The 14,808-nt window shown below is 35.5% G+C and overlaps 3 protein-coding genes across 3 annotated transcripts; 1 reads left to right on the top strand and 2 right to left on the bottom strand.

Moving 5' to 3' along the window:
- The first annotated feature begins 2,519 nt into the window (after window positions 1-2,519).
- LOC116016333 (beta-galactosidase 8-like) lies at window positions 2,520-7,818 on the top strand. The gene is made up of 19 exons (XM_031256547.1): window positions 2,520-3,155; window positions 3,246-3,341; window positions 3,600-3,712; window positions 3,805-3,871; window positions 3,971-4,063; window positions 4,151-4,294; window positions 4,410-4,498; window positions 4,586-4,691; window positions 4,790-4,877; window positions 5,116-5,234; window positions 5,321-5,485; window positions 5,565-5,761; window positions 5,855-5,964; window positions 6,066-6,175; window positions 6,260-6,373; window positions 6,475-6,576; window positions 6,862-7,073; window positions 7,161-7,497; window positions 7,579-7,818. Exons 1-19 carry the CDS (start codon window positions 2,991-2,993, stop codon window positions 7,684-7,686), a joined length of 2,535 nt encoding a protein of 844 aa, XP_031112407.1. The 5' UTR covers window positions 2,520-2,990; the 3' UTR covers window positions 7,687-7,818.
- On the bottom strand, window positions 7,754-9,368 carry LOC116016335. Its single transcript, XM_031256551.1, has 2 exons — window positions 8,798-9,368; window positions 7,754-8,584 (listed from the first exon to the last, which is right to left on the bottom strand). Exons 1-2 carry the CDS (start codon window positions 9,309-9,311, stop codon window positions 7,866-7,868), a joined length of 1,233 nt encoding a protein of 410 aa, XP_031112411.1. The 5' UTR covers window positions 9,312-9,368; the 3' UTR covers window positions 7,754-7,865.
- Window positions 9,369-11,143: 1,775 nt separating this feature from the next.
- Window positions 11,144-14,469, bottom strand: LOC116016337 (probable pyridoxal 5'-phosphate synthase subunit PDX2). Its single transcript, XM_031256552.1, has 7 exons — window positions 14,279-14,469; window positions 14,047-14,174; window positions 13,123-13,210; window positions 12,571-12,644; window positions 11,937-12,095; window positions 11,707-11,804; window positions 11,144-11,501 (listed from the first exon to the last, which is right to left on the bottom strand). The coding sequence occupies exons 1-7, from the start codon at window positions 14,328-14,330 to the stop codon at window positions 11,381-11,383; spliced, it is 720 nt and encodes a 239-aa protein (XP_031112412.1). The 5' UTR covers window positions 14,331-14,469; the 3' UTR covers window positions 11,144-11,380.
- Window positions 14,470-14,808: the final 339 nt, after the last annotated feature.

Consider the following 14,808-nt stretch of genomic DNA (forward strand, 5'->3'; position numbering starts at 1 on the left):
GTAATTAATTTTTTTTTTCAAATACATTTTCTTAAATTATTTTTTTAGAAATTTAATTATATAGCAAAAGCAAAAAATATTGAATATGATGATGAGATAAGGTTGTCGACTTGAGGTGGGGGAAGGGGAGTAGGTATTAGTGTAAGAAGTGAACTCAAACACCATACGATAATGTTCCAAGTTTGCACACCGACACTATTATATATCCTTGAGTGGTTTCCAATGTAGTGCGTACGTGGTCAAAATAATATAATTATTAATTCAGGCCGACTTTGACGATCAATGAGCACTACTAGGTAGTAAAGTTGGAGACAGACCCAATCCTTTCTAAATAATACTCCACAATATTTTGGCCATTAATTTAGAGCCAGTTTTTTCTTCAAAAAATTAATGATTTGATTATTAAGTTGAACCTCACATAATTTAATCAATAACCACTTGATAAAAACTGATAGATGACAAATCTAATCCTTTATTTATAATATGGCAACGTTTGACCAATTTTAGTTCAAATCTTATTGAATGTTTGATAAAATTAGACAAGAATAATAATGTCTAATTAACTTAAGACAACCTTATTGATCTAGACCAATTAATATCGTATTGAATTTTGGCTCAAATCTGAATTCACCTAGTTTAAGATTTATAAAACACGTCTTTTCAATCCTTAAATATTATATTTTAATTTAAAAATATTATAATTTTTAATAAGTAATTATCAATTTATCATTAATTAATATTATATTTTTTATCATAAGTATTGCATTTTTTTAGCCCATACAACTTAAACAATAATATTTCTGTAGATAATATTATTGTAAGACCACACGAAATAGGAGCAAGTTAACTGATTCAACACTTGTAAGGACGCGCGAATAATTTTTTTTTTTTTTTCAGAAAAGGTAATCAACTAATCTCAAATATATAACACGTTACAAGACATAGTTTGTCACCTAGTCCTAAAGTCGTACACATGTCGTGTCGGTAACCTAACTCGTAGTATTTCGACTTTCGATCCAAATTTTATGAATTACTTTGGTCCCACAAAAGGAACAAAATCACCATATATCACATGGCCTTCTTTCTTAATTACGGAGTATACATTGTTATGCAACTTTATTCAAATTAAAAACTTGTGTTTGGTTCATCACATTATTCCATACACCTATCATTCTGCTAATACTTTATAGGCGTGTATATATATATGTGTGTGTGTGTTAAGTTAATGAACTTGTGGCTAATGACTAAGTGAGAAGTTTTAATTTTTAGTGCTTATTAAGTTATTAGGCAAATCTCATTTTTAAAATGTAAAAAAAAAAAATGTAAATTATATTTAAAAGATTTTTTGGAATGGATTTAATCAAAAGAGTGTGGATGATAATCAAACTTAATACATAAAAATTATGTTCAAATTATTCAATCACCCCTTTCAGGACAAACGCGAGTGATAAATCACATATTCAACTTCTGTATACATAGGTTATAAATAGTATAGTTATACTATTTTAAATTCAAGCGGCATAGCTGTGGTAGTAGTTTGATATATCATCATTATTCATTTTAATTATTTTCAATGAAATCCAGTTGTTTTAGTATAGGGAAAAAGTATTTTTAGTCTTTTGGTTTATTTTTACAATTAGTCATTTTCGTCGTTATTTTATTAAGTTCTAAAATATAATTTTAACTTTGTTTTTTTTTTTTTGAGAATAATAATTTTAACTTTGTAGTAGTTTTTGCCTATCATTTCCAATAAACAAAAGACATGTCACTATATAAAGTTCGTGAATTTTTTTATAGATATTTTAGTTATTGTTTTTTTATATGATCACATGTTTTCCTCATCTAGTCGACTAGGGACTATATATTGAGATTAATTTTGTCCGTGCCATTGCTAGGTAGGACTTCAAGGATGACAAAGCAAATTAAACCTCTTGTTTATGCCGGATAGGATCTTAAGGGTGCTTTATCAAGACTTTGATTAAGTTATAAGAGACCTATGTCATCTCATCTCAATGATTAGATGTTCTTTTTTACTTTAATGTTTCAGTTTGTATGAAATAACTAAATTCGAAAGAAATAATATTAATGTTAGTTGTTGTCAAGTATCATGCGATTTAATGACATTCTTTTTTTAGTTATAGAAAAAATCCGTAATCACTATTTGAAGATGTGAACTAAGTAAATCGCGTCGTATGATTCTAGTTGGCAAAGGTTCACAAGAGGTAAATTAGTCTAAGTTACTCATAATTGTCCGACTCATATCAAGAATGTCAATAGATCTCTAATATTGGAGGCCAAACTTGTAATCTTGTATAAAATAACTAATTCAAAAGAAAGTAAGATTAATATTTTTCCAAGCATCATAAGATTTGATAACATCATCTATTACCTGTCATAAGAAATATTTCAAGATGAAATCCCATCCAATTAAGATTGGTACATTCTATATATAGTATTCCGTATCTTCCACATTAGTTAAACCCGGAGATCTTGCAGCTTTATTACAATTTTTATTTTTTCTTTAAAATACCCATCTACTAATATGTCATTTGGACGCATGGAATAATTTGTCCCACTCGCCATTTTCACAGTAACAGACGGTAAAATCAAAGAGTTCGCAGTAGATACAGAAGTTGCAGGAGAAGGAAGAAGAAGAAGATGAGGACGATACATACAGTTTGTTGCGACGTCGTCACGTGAAATGTGGATAAGATGCGGCGTCTTACTCTCCGGCCTAAGCTAAGTAATGACCTTAGCGTCTTGGAGTTAAGCAACGCCTAACACAAACACTAGAAGGCAGTTAAGGTATCCGCTGAATTGAAGCAAAAAACAACCTTAAACAGAAACATTAGTACGACAGTGCTTCTAAGAAACCGTTCACTTTTTGTGTTTTTTTTGGGGAAAAATCATAGTTCCACACACAAACATACATTATAAATAATATTCACTCATCTCGCGAAAACGTTGTGTTAACTACCGAAGATATTGAGATGAGAGGAGGAGGAAAAGGTGCAGTAGTAGTGGTGGCTCTGCTGGCGGCGATGACGGCGGCGTTCGCCGCCACCGTGACGTATGACCACCGCGCATTGGTCATCGACGGCAAACGGAGAGTGTTGGTTTCCGGCTCCATTCACTATCCTCGTAGCACTTCCGATGTACATTCATTCCCATCTCTCTCTCTCTCTATCTTTACACGGTATGTAATGTAAATATAATAACGTTGTTTTATACGAATGGGAATGCAGATGTGGTCGGACTTGATACAAAAATCCAAAGATGGAGGTTTAGATGTCATCGAGACTTATGTTTTCTGGGACTTGCATGAACCAACTCGTAACCAGGTTCTATGTTTTTTTTTTTTTTTTTTTTTTTGATCGAATGTTATTGCCTATTATTTTCCATTATTTCTGGGAAATTTCTAGTTTTAGATATTTGGAATGATCTTGCATTTAGATTAGTGGTTTGAGCTTCTCTGTTTATCATTATTAATTGAGAATTCCCTTTGAAAATATGTTTGCCCATTACAATTCCTTATGATTTCAAAAGCACAAAATTGGATAGTTAAAGAGTACTGATGAGGTGGTGACAAAATTCTGCAGTATGATTTTGAAGGGAGGAAAGATTTGGTCAAGTTTGTGAAATTGGTTGGAGAAGCAGGTTTATATGTTCATCTCAGAATTGGGCCTTATGTCTGTGCTGAGTGGAACTATGGGTAAACATTTCTGGTTATTTTTATAAAATTTGGGAATTTTGAGTCTTTTTTGTTTTCTGGGTAATCTGAGAACTTTACCTAATAATGAACAGTGGGTTTCCTCTCTGGTTGCACTTTATACCTGGAATTGAATTTCGAACCGACAATCAGCTATTCAAGGTTTCCATTTCACTCTTCAATTCTTGCTTCTTTTCGGTTTTTGAGACAGTAGCTAGCTAGTTTTCGTGTTTTAATAAGATCAGAGAGTTTCTGTTCCAGTCTGAAATGCAGCGATTCGTTACCAAGATTGTGGACATGATGAAGCAAGAAAAGCTCTATGCATCTCAAGGCGGCCCGATTATATTGTCTCAGGTACTATCTTGTGCTGGTTACTCTATGCAGAAGCAAAACCATTATATATTTGGAATGTGAATTGATTATCTATTTATTTCCCTGCAGATTGAAAATGAGTATGGTAATGTTGCTTCGAGTTATGGTCCTCGTGCTAAATCTTACATCAAATGGGCAGCAAATATGGCTACTTCTTTAGATACAGGGGTACCCTGGGTTATGTGCCAGCAAGCCGATGCCCCTGATACTATTGTGAGTTCCTGGCTTTAGTATATATCGAGTTTTGAGTTCATCTTGTTTTGACAACATTATATTGTTCTGAAACATTTGCAAGTTATTGAGTTATATATACTATGGATGGTGACAGATAAACACTTGCAATGGGTTTTATTGTGATAATTTTAGCCCTAATTCCGCGAACAAACCAAAAATGTGGACAGAGAATTGGAGTGGATGGTAAGAGTTCCTAATTATATGAATTATCTTGTTATCATCTATAAGTTCTTTTTTCAACTGGTTTAATTTGATTCTTTGGAAAATTAGGTTTCTTGCATTTGGTCGCCCTGTGCCTTACAGGCCTGTGGAAGACCTCGCTTTTGCAGTGGCTAGATTCTTTCAGCGCGGTGGAACGTTCCAAAATTATTATATGGTACTTTTTGTTAATGATATAGTGTTTTTTTCTCTCAAATGTACCTTATAGTTTATGAACATTTTTATCTGTAAAATAAAATTAGCTTTTGCTATCAGTATCATGGAGGAACTAACTTTGGTCGATCCACTGGAGGACCCTTTATCTCAACAAGCTATGACTATGATGCTCCGCTAGATGAGTATGGTATGGAATACTTCTCAATCTTTAATATCTAATCTTTCTGCCCGTTGAGAGCTCGAAATTGTGAAAATTCACCGAGATCACTTGTGTTTGCTTGCCAGTTTGTATGAATCTTAGAAGTATTGTGTTTATGTAATTGTATAAAAACAACCATTCATCAATATGGTTTTCTAATGTTAAATTAATCTGTTCTTTAGCATCTGCTTAAAAGGGTTTCAAACGATTTTATTGTAAACTGCAGGGCTTCTAAGACAACCAAAGTATGGCCACTTGAAAGATCTGCATAAGGCTATAAAGCTTTGCGAGGAGGCTATGGTTGCAACCGATCCTACCACCACTTCTCTTGGCTCGAATTTGGAGGTTTTATAGTCTAGGATTATGGGATATACGTGTTTTTTAATGTTGTTTTCCCTCGAGGCCTTAATAAAAGCCATTTCGTGTTTTAGGCCACAGTGTATAAGGCAGGATCGGGGTTGTGTTCTGCCTTCCTAGCGAATTTTGGTACCCAATCTGATGCAACGGTTAGCTTTAATGGCAATTCGTATCACTTACCTGCTTGGTCTGTGAGCATCTTACCAGACTGCAAGAATGTGGCACTCAATACTGCAAAGGTTAATTATTTTCTTCCACTTTCATAAGAATCACGCGAATTTTCTCATAGTCTTAAAGTGTTTTACTTTGTGGTGACAGATAAACTCTGTTGAAACCATCACGAGATTCGTGAGCCAGTCTTCGAAAGCTAGTACATCTCAAGTGTCTCTATCTGATTGGAGCTGGTTTAACGAACCTCTTGGGATTTCTAGCAATAATGCATTTTCAGTATCTCGGTTATTGGAGCAAATAAACACTACAGCTGACAAAAGCGATTATCTGTGGTATTCTCTGAGGTATTGGTTTTGTTCTCAAAGACATCATATATATCTGCTAAGGTGTTTCAATTCTGTGTTTTGGATGATATATAACTGGCTAGGCTTTTGCAGTATTGACATCGAAGGCGATGAGCCTTTCTTGCAAGATGGATCTCGAGCAACTCTTCACGTGCAATCACTTGGCCACGCACTTCATGCATTTATTAATGGAAACTTTACAGGTGATGCAGTAATAATCGAGCATATTAGCCAACATGTAATAATGCTCGTTTTCTACCAAGCATTTGTGATGTCGATTAAAGAGCGTATTAGTATTTTCCAGGCAGCGGGAAGGGCAGCAGCAGCAGTGCTAAGGTTGGAATGGATGTTCCTGTCAACCTCGTACATGGGAGAAACAAAATTGATCTCCTGAGTTTAACCGTTGGACTACAGGTTTGAGGATCTCGGTTTTATCTGTGGCACACTACTTATTGTCAGAAGACATGTTATCTAACATAGATGTGCATTTGACTCCAGAATTATGGAGGGCATTACGATGTACGAGGGGCGGGGGTTACTGGTCCTGTGCAGTTCAAAGGTCCCGACGGTAGCTCAGCTACTGATCTTTCCTCGCATCAATGGACATATCAGGTAATCAAATTTAAAAAAAAATATTAAAAAAATTATCTCGTTTAAAATGTTAAATGGATGCATTCCTTTCCAGTTTCCACTTATCGATTTTGAAAATTCAGGTTGGGTTGAAAGGTGAAGAATTCGGCTTGTATAATGGAGTTTCCTCGCTCTGGACATCAGAATCTAGTTTACCAACAAACCAACCATTGACATGGTATAAGGTAATACTTAGGTTGTTTGTTTGGAGTTATTCACAGTTATTAAACTGTCATGTTTTGTTTTGTTTGGTTTTGTTTTCATATTCAATATGTGGAGTTGCCATTTTGACTGTCACAACTGATTTTATTTCTTCAAACAATGCCCCTATAACATTTAGAAGAAATGGGATAAGAATGTTTGAAAGCATTCTAGGAGGTAAAATAAGGATGATTTAACTGTTACTCCACAGCAGAAACTATGCAAAAGCTACAGTTCAAAAAAAAAACATATTTTTCACATTCTTTCAGGGAAATTTTGATGCCCCAGATGGAGATACTCCTCTTGCCATAGATTTCACGGGGATGGGGAAGGGCGAAGCGTGGGTAAATGGCGAAAGCATAGGACGATATTGGCCAACGAATACTGCTTCAGATGGAGCTTGTACTGATTCTTGTAACTATAAGGGACCCTACCACGAAACGAAATGCCTCAGGAATTGTGGAAAACCATCACAGACCTTGTAAGGACGATTTTTACTTAGTTAAAACTTACTGTGATCACTATATAGCAAATCTTTGTTCTTAACCGAGCTGCATAAGCTCTGCAGTTACCACGTGCCTCGATCATGGCTAAAACCAAGTGGAAACGTCCTGGTTTTATTCGAGGAAGAGGGTGGAGATCCAAGACAGATATCGTTTGCAACTCGAGAGATGGCAAGTGTATGCTCGAGAGTTTCAGAGTCTCATCCAAGCCCGGTAGACATGTGGACTACAGATGAAGATGCCCGGGAGCAAGCTGGACCGACCATGTCTCTCGAGTGCCCTCTTCCTAATCAGCTCATTTCTTCAATAAATTTTGCAAGCTTTGGCACTCCCCATGGGAGATGTGGAAGCTATAGCCACGGCCAATGCAGTAGCGCCAACGCTCTTTCCATCGTACAGAAGGTTAAGTCCAACTTTTTCCCTCGCTATAATTTACTTTTTGTTCCTATTGATTAACTTTTTTTACTGCCAAATTGATCACAGGCTTGCATTGGATCAAGAAACTGCAGCCTCGGTGTCTCGATCAATACATTTGGTGATCCGTGTGTGGGAGTTACGAAGAATTTAGCTGTAGAAGCAGTCTGTACATGATGGGGTGGGAAATGTAATACAGATAAAATTAAACCTCTAGAAATAGTATCTCCAAATAAAGCTCAGAAAGAAAAGAAAGCATATTCATTACTTCATCCAGCATTTTAATGACAATTAGAAAGAATTTCTTTATTCTTTAGTACATTTATTGGTAATCAATCATTATGTTGTTATTATTATTACATTGTGCTAATCCCAGAAGGTCTCTGGAACCTGCAATGCTTGCAGAGAGGTGAGTAGAGTGATGGGGTTTGGTATTTGTCTTCCCCGCCCATCATAGGCATAGCCACGCCTCTCTTAACCGGGCTCTCGTATCCTGGCTGGTAAGTCTTGCCCAGAACTCCTTCCACAGAATCCGAGAGGGCGAAGAATTTGAACTGTGTTTCCAGGTGAGCAAAAGCATTATCTGCAGGTATCTGGTAGTTATGAGACCTGTTTTCTTGTTCTCCTATGGGGACAACCTTTGCAGCCAATTCTAGGAGGCCAGAGACTGTGAGTTTCAATGTGTTAACATCATCTGTTCTCTCAACCACCACTGATCTTTCTCCTGTGTTAATTCTCCACTCAGCTTCCCCATCTGTGGGGACATTTACCGTCTCCCCATCCCACTTCACCATGAGGGAATCCACATTGTCATCCCATTTTGAGACTCTCTTTGCTGCAAGGACTAGAGTGTGGGAATCAAACATGACAGCAAGAGCTTGAACCCAGGTGAAATCGCGAGTCCTCCCTTGTGGTCTTGTCCCTATGAAGTGTGCATTGATGTGCAGGTTTTCATCTGAGACTATTGCAAAGTCTGCCCCTTTTGCTCCATGGAAGTAGAACATGACTCCATCGCCCCCCACGAAGCGCGGGTCATAGCACAGAGAGCCATAGCCACTGCACTTGGGCTTTCTCCCTGCAATCATCACAAAAAGGAAAGAAAAGATTAGTGAATTGTCTGAACTCTTACTGTTAAGCCGAGGCCAATGAAAGGCTAAGTCCAGCACCAGCCACCAGATAGGTCTGAAGGGCCAAATCCGGCACTAGTTATATGCTACGAGCTATATGCTAAGACTTGCATTAGTTATATAGGCTTTAAACACAAGAAGAAAGAGAAAGAGAGATTTACATTTGCAGACAGCTTCACACTTGCTACCACAGTTGATAAAGCACCCCTTCTTCTTCTTGTTCTTCTTGGGCTTCCTCTCAGGGCACTCAGCAGGGCAGGTGAGTGTCTTGTAGTAACAAGCTCCCTTGGCTTTGCAGAAGGCTCGTTCTTGCCCCGATTTTGGTACTTTTGACATCATTTTGTAGTGTGTAATATCTTTATCGCTCTCCTTGCCATTGTCATTTCCATTCCCGTTCCCATTGTTGTCATTCCCGTTGTTGTTGCCATTATTGCCATTCCCATTGCCGTTGCCATTATTGTCATTCCCATTGTCGTTCCCATTGTTGTTATTCCCGTTGTTGTTGCCATTGTTGTCATTCCCGTTGTTGTTGCCATTATTGCCATTCCCATTGTTGTTGCCATTATTATTGCCATTGCCTTTGCCTTGAGACTGGGCTATGCTAGCCTGCAAGAGAAGCAGGAGAGCCAATACAAGGCACAATTTTTTCATATCCATCTTCTTCATTTCAATCATCCAAGTATGTTATCACCTGAATGATGTTTATGTTCTTTTGTTTGAGTAATGCATGAAGAGAATGAGAGTTTAAAGGGGATATATATAGAAGCCAAGGATGGGCTAAAGTCATGCAACTTATCTTGCAGTACAAATCAATAGCTGGAAAGCTCCATTTTCTGGCGTGATACCATCATCTTTTCAACTAGTTTTCTTCCAATAAAAACAGTGAATTGATTATTGAAGTATCCCAAAGTTGAAGAAATGCTCACTTTTTTTGGAAAGAATTACTGAAACCCAGCTTTCTTCAACTGGGCAACTTTCTCTAGAAGTAAAGTATGTCAACTTTCTTAATCGGGCTCGCAATTGAAGTTTTGACTTTTGAGATTCCATTTTATGAATTCCTTCTCCCCTAGACAACTAATAGGGTAAATATGACCGAAACTAGTGGCTCAATGGTAGAGTATAATTCTTGTACTTGAAAGACACGAGTTCGATTTTTGACAACATTCTTTTGATTGAGCTCATCGAGTCACCCAGTATAGTGGTTGTGTATTTTCTTATCGCCCAAAACTAATAGAGTCAATATTAGACAATAGTTAAATTTATCAAAAGTGATTACTCAAATGGGAGGATTGAGGAGTTGAGTCGTTTAAGCATATATAATGTTATAAAACGAGATGCATGTTGATCTGTTTAGCTCTTAACCAGTGTAGTAAATTAAAGCATAATATAGACAAAATGAAGACTCAAAAACCTCAACCATCTTATTATGGAGAATCATGTTTATATAATCCAAAGGAATGACAGTTCCAAATGAATACAATAATGTTTAATGACATTTAAATAATAACAATAATGTCCACTTTCAAAAGGTTTTGTACTGTAACACAAAAGACTTAATTGAAGTTGTGCTTGATTAGTCCAATTTCAGGCAATGTAGATATTAATAGGAAAAAACAATAATAATACTAATAAATAAATAAATATAAAAAAATTATTAAAAGAGAATAATATAATTGAAGTAAATTTTACTTTTCTTTCTTCATATTTAATTTTAGTTGTAGTTGTACTAGAAAGATATCTTAAAGCTTAGTTTGAAATATTGATAAGTTTTCAGTATATTAAAATTTAGATGATAAGACACTATACAAATTTAAAGGCAACATAAGTTTTCACTAAGAAAAAGTATCAATAGTGAGAATCAAATTTAAATCATTTGAATAAAGTTACTAATTTATACAAAGTTAAAACATTGAAGATGAAAAATAATACCTCTAAAGTAATGCAATTTGCTTCATTAAAGTGCACTCTTGAAGGAAAAGAATGAAGAAAAGTTGGCATCTATATATCTCAATAATGTACTAAAATAAGTTGTGTCAAACCGACCATACATGACCTTAGAAGACAATTTAGGGTTGCTCCTTTGCTTCATAGTTTAGATTATTATATAAAAATGTAAATGGCTGGCTTTTGAATTGGTCAGCTGTTTAAGCGTGATGATTTCGATTGCTAATTTTGGATTCAACTTTGGCTTAAGGGTTGGAGTTACGACTTACAAGGAAAATTCGTAATCACTATATGAGAATGTGTATTGGGTAAATTTCATTTCTGTCTAATAATAATTCGCATTAGAAAAACTTTGTGTGGCAAGCTCGACAGATAAGGTGTTGACAAAAATTAAACTTGTGACATTTTAATATAAAAATTATGTTTCACCTACTTGACCACCCTTTTTGGCTATGAAATTTAATTTTACAGGAAAAGGGCCAATTTTGATTTGGTGTTTTCTGTTTTTTTTTTAGTAAGGTACAGAATGAATAATCAAATATTCAATATGATTCCCCAAGACAAAACAACACAATTAGGTATTCAATTTAATTTAAAATTTCTAATAAAGGAGTTTGCAAAAGATACAATCTGAACATCTGCAAAACTAAATAAATGTAGAAAAACTACAACAAGATTGCAAAATCAAAGCAAACAAGTGAGTTGAATCATAAATAGACAAAGAAAAGAGCACTTTTACAACCTATTTTATAATCATATGATGTGATTGTATTAATTTTCCTTTTCTTCTTCTTTTGCTTCTATTGAAAAACTGGAAGATCAATTCTTGGTCGTTCATAAAAGCTGGAACCTTCACCAGTTGTTGTGATCATACTTGATGTTCCTCCAAATTCAGGCACCATTTTCAAAAAGTAACTATGCCTACACAACAATGAAATTCCCCCAAGTTAGGCAATATATAACCATGCTAGTCCACTATTAGAAACCGTTACTAATAATATCTGGTACAATATGATTGTACTAGGTACGATCAACATTATAAAAATTTGCTATATAGAACGGCTTAGAATCTCATCCCCCTTTGATGAATCCTCTAAACAGAAAGGAAAAGGCAACGCATACATACCACCGTGTATCAGCAGTCAGTTCAGGGTGAAAAGCAGTAGCTAACATATTCCCTTGTTTTACAGCAACGATCACTTTCTGCCCAGACTCAGCGGATTCCTGAATCATATAAAACAATTAACGATTGGTGGAGGCAGAGTGTCAGACATCTTGAGTGTATTAGGAAGTAAGGAAATCAAAGAATATCATGTGTAGCAATGTAAGTTCCTAGGTAGAAGAATGAGAACTGACAGTTATCACAGATGAGGCTGGAACATCTGCCAGAATCTGAACATCTGGGCCTACTTCAAGGATTGCAGGCGCACGAATAAAAACAGCACGGAATGTTGGAGGACCACCTTCTTTGGCTGCAACTTCAGGAATAGCAAGCTCGGTCTCAAAGCTTTGAATCTATTTGACAATGTTATTGTTGAAATAATTGGTTAAGAGTTCTTGTGTAGGTACCATCAAGTGTAGTTTCATCCACAATGCATTAAAATAAAATCAAAGTAGCTGAAGAGCAATTATGACACAAGTACAAATCAAAAGTTTTAACTGACCTATTTATATTCCACACATTGTGAACTAAATGTACATAGCAGAATTCTTTGTTAAAATATTTTTGTGCTATTCTATTAAATTGGCAAAACATAGATGCATCAGGTTTAAATTAAACCACTATAGTATTGGGGGCATGGAAATAGTCAGTTAAAATTTTAAGAAGTGTGAGATCTTCAACATCTTTATATCTTCCTTTGCCTGTTCCTTCCAAGTCAAAACATGTGAACTATATGATAATATTTACCAGTCATATATTCCTCATAGAGTAAAAACACTTCTTAACTATAATAACTTTCGAAAGTAGAAGAAAGTTTTTTTGAGTTACCTGGCTTCCGAAAAAGTTTCGATGAACAGTACAATTGAGGCCACCAATGAGTTCCTGCCCTCCAGTTTTCTGCCCTGAGAAGGAGAGTGATAGACTCCAACATGTAACATTTAACAAAAACCAACCATGCCATAAAAAGAAACAAATCTCCAACTTCTGGGAATTCAAGCAGATAACAAAGAATAAACTAGTATGTGTCATGCAACAGAAGAACTGAACACAATTATAATCCTGAGAATTTTTTAAAAATTAAAATGTCTTAGGATTATACTACTACCAACATGTTGGCAAACCATGTGTTACAATGGTCTTTCCTAAAGGGAAAAAGGAAGCCCAGAAGTTCAAAATAATGAAAATAAATGCAAGCAGTGTAGCAACAATTAAGCAGAGCTAGTATAATGCATATAGTAAAAAGGGATGTATGCAATTCACTTGAAACAAATAAGTGCATTCCTTATATATTTCCAATAACATTTGACTCAGGAGGGCAAAGTGATAAACAGTTTACTGGCATTCTCTGCACAACAAGAAATATTTGAAGTAATCACTCACCAACTGCTTTATCTGCCAAGAAAATAAGGCCTGCACAAGTCCCCCATACTGGCTTTCCCATTTTCACAAACTCGCGCAATGCAGGAAACTGCAATTTTAACGACAATTAAACTACAAGAATAATCATTCCATGACATATATTCATATAGGCAAATCAAGAAAGTTGAATAATGTTACACAAAAATATGATCTTTTTGGGAAAATAGGGGGGAAATTTTACAAAGAAAGTTTCAAGTTCCCACCTTCTGGCAACACCCTCTCCGTTCATAAACTAAAAAGAAAGTGAAAAACTGAAAATGAACCTCTGTGGCAACCAAATCAGTAGGTGATGTTCTCAGTTAGATGATAAAACATCCAAAAAAAGAGTGGAATCGGATATAGGATTGTAATAGTCATTTTTATTTATGTTCACAAAATGGATTCCCCCATTCTTCCATTTCTTGGGCTATGATCAAGTCTTTTTGGGTTTGGTTCTAGAATGAAGAGGATTAGCAGCTCTTAAATCTGCTCCTTCTAGCACAACAGAGAAGTAAAATTCTAAAGTTTGCACATTGTAAGGCTACTATTCTTTCCAATGGAATTATGAACAATTAATAAAAATCTTGGAAGATGTTGAGCATATAAAATATATAAACATAAATATGCAATCCAAGTATAAGCATAGGCTTTTAGTTGAGATGGAGCACATGCTTCAATTTGGTATCAGAGCCAACTCTATGTATGTCAAAGGTGGGTTCGAATCTCGGCCCGAGAGGCGTGTTGAGTATATATAAAAGATATAAATATTGCAATCCAACTATCGGCTTAGGCTTTTAGTTGAGATGTACATGATTCAATTATGCATACGCAATTAATCAACCCAATATGAATATGTGCATACAAAATACAAGTTTGTGTATGAGTAGAAGCGGTAAAGAGATAAACCAGGTTGTGAAACTCGGCGAGCTTAGCCATGGTGGTGCTTTCACCGCCAGGGATGATGAGAGAGGAGACACTCTGCAGCTGCTCTGCCTTCCTTATTTCTATTCCCTTCACTCCAAGCCTCTTCAGCACTGCCCAATCAAATTATACAATCCATGGTCAGCAAAAACAGTTGGTTCATCCATTCATTTTACAGAAAATCCATAGGATGTGAATTCAGAGAGATATACCATACCTGCTATGTGTTCGTTAAAAGATCCCTGTAAAGCTAGCACCCCAACTGCCATTTCTTCCCTCTGCTCTCTCCGCGCCAACAGAAAGGGGAGTTTTGTAGTGAAAGAAAGAGAGAGAGACGGCGCTGATATGGCGAAGACGACAAACAAGACACGTAGAGTGCTTTCCTTCACGGAATATTGAGAACACGGGAAAAAGGGAAAGCAAAAACCTACTCCCTTTTAAAACGGAGTAAATTTTTTGGATGGCGGCTAAATCTCAATCACTATTTATTTATTTAATAATGTGCATTAATCTATATAAAGTTATATTAATGGATACAATATTGATAAAAATTAAACTCATACCTTTTATTATAAGAGAATCATGTTTCATACATTCTATTCAGAGCTGAAAAATGTTAAAAATCTCTTGACTAATTAAAAAAATACTATGTCCCTTAAATCATTACAATTGGGCCATAATATTATCTATTAAATAAGTTAATGTATATATGGCGCTAATTAAACTAACATATAATGTATTTTATTT

This window comes from Ipomoea triloba, chromosome 4 (assembly GCF_003576645.1).
Source record: "Ipomoea triloba cultivar NCNSP0323 chromosome 4, ASM357664v1".
Taxonomy (NCBI): domain Eukaryota; kingdom Viridiplantae; phylum Streptophyta; class Magnoliopsida; order Solanales; family Convolvulaceae; genus Ipomoea; species Ipomoea triloba.

What these genes read in the sequence shown, in the direction of transcription:
- LOC116016335 (XM_031256551.1), bottom strand. Translation starts at nt 9,311, where the DNA reads ATGATTGAAATGAAGAAGATGGATATGAAAAAATTGTGCCTTGTATTG. An exon ending in GTGTGAAGCTGTCTGCAAAT is followed by an intron (nt 8,585 to 8,797) that starts GTAAATCTCTCT and finishes TGATGATTGCAG; the next exon opens with GGAGAAAGCCCAAGTGCAGT.
- LOC116016337 (XM_031256552.1), bottom strand. Translation starts at nt 14,330, where the DNA reads ATGGCAGTTGGGGTGCTAGCTTTACAGGGATCTTTTAACGAACACATA. An exon ending in TTTTAACGAACACATAGCAG is followed by an intron (nt 14,175 to 14,278) that starts GTATGGTATATC and finishes TTGATTGGGCAG; the next exon opens with TGCTGAAGAGGCTTGGAGTG. An exon ending in CTGACTGCTGATACACGGTG is followed by an intron (nt 11,502 to 11,706) that starts GTATGTATGCGT and finishes ATTGTTGTGTAG; the next exon opens with GCATAGTTACTTTTTGAAAA.
- LOC116016333 (XM_031256547.1), top strand. Translation starts at nt 2,991, where the DNA reads ATGAGAGGAGGAGGAAAAGGTGCAGTAGTAGTGGTGGCTCTGCTGGCG. An exon ending in TATTAATGGAAACTTTACAG is followed by an intron (nt 5,965 to 6,065) that starts GTGATGCAGTAA and finishes AGTATTTTCCAG; the next exon opens with GCAGCGGGAAGGGCAGCAGC. An exon ending in GTTTAACCGTTGGACTACAG is followed by an intron (nt 6,176 to 6,259) that starts GTTTGAGGATCT and finishes ATTTGACTCCAG; the next exon opens with AATTATGGAGGGCATTACGA.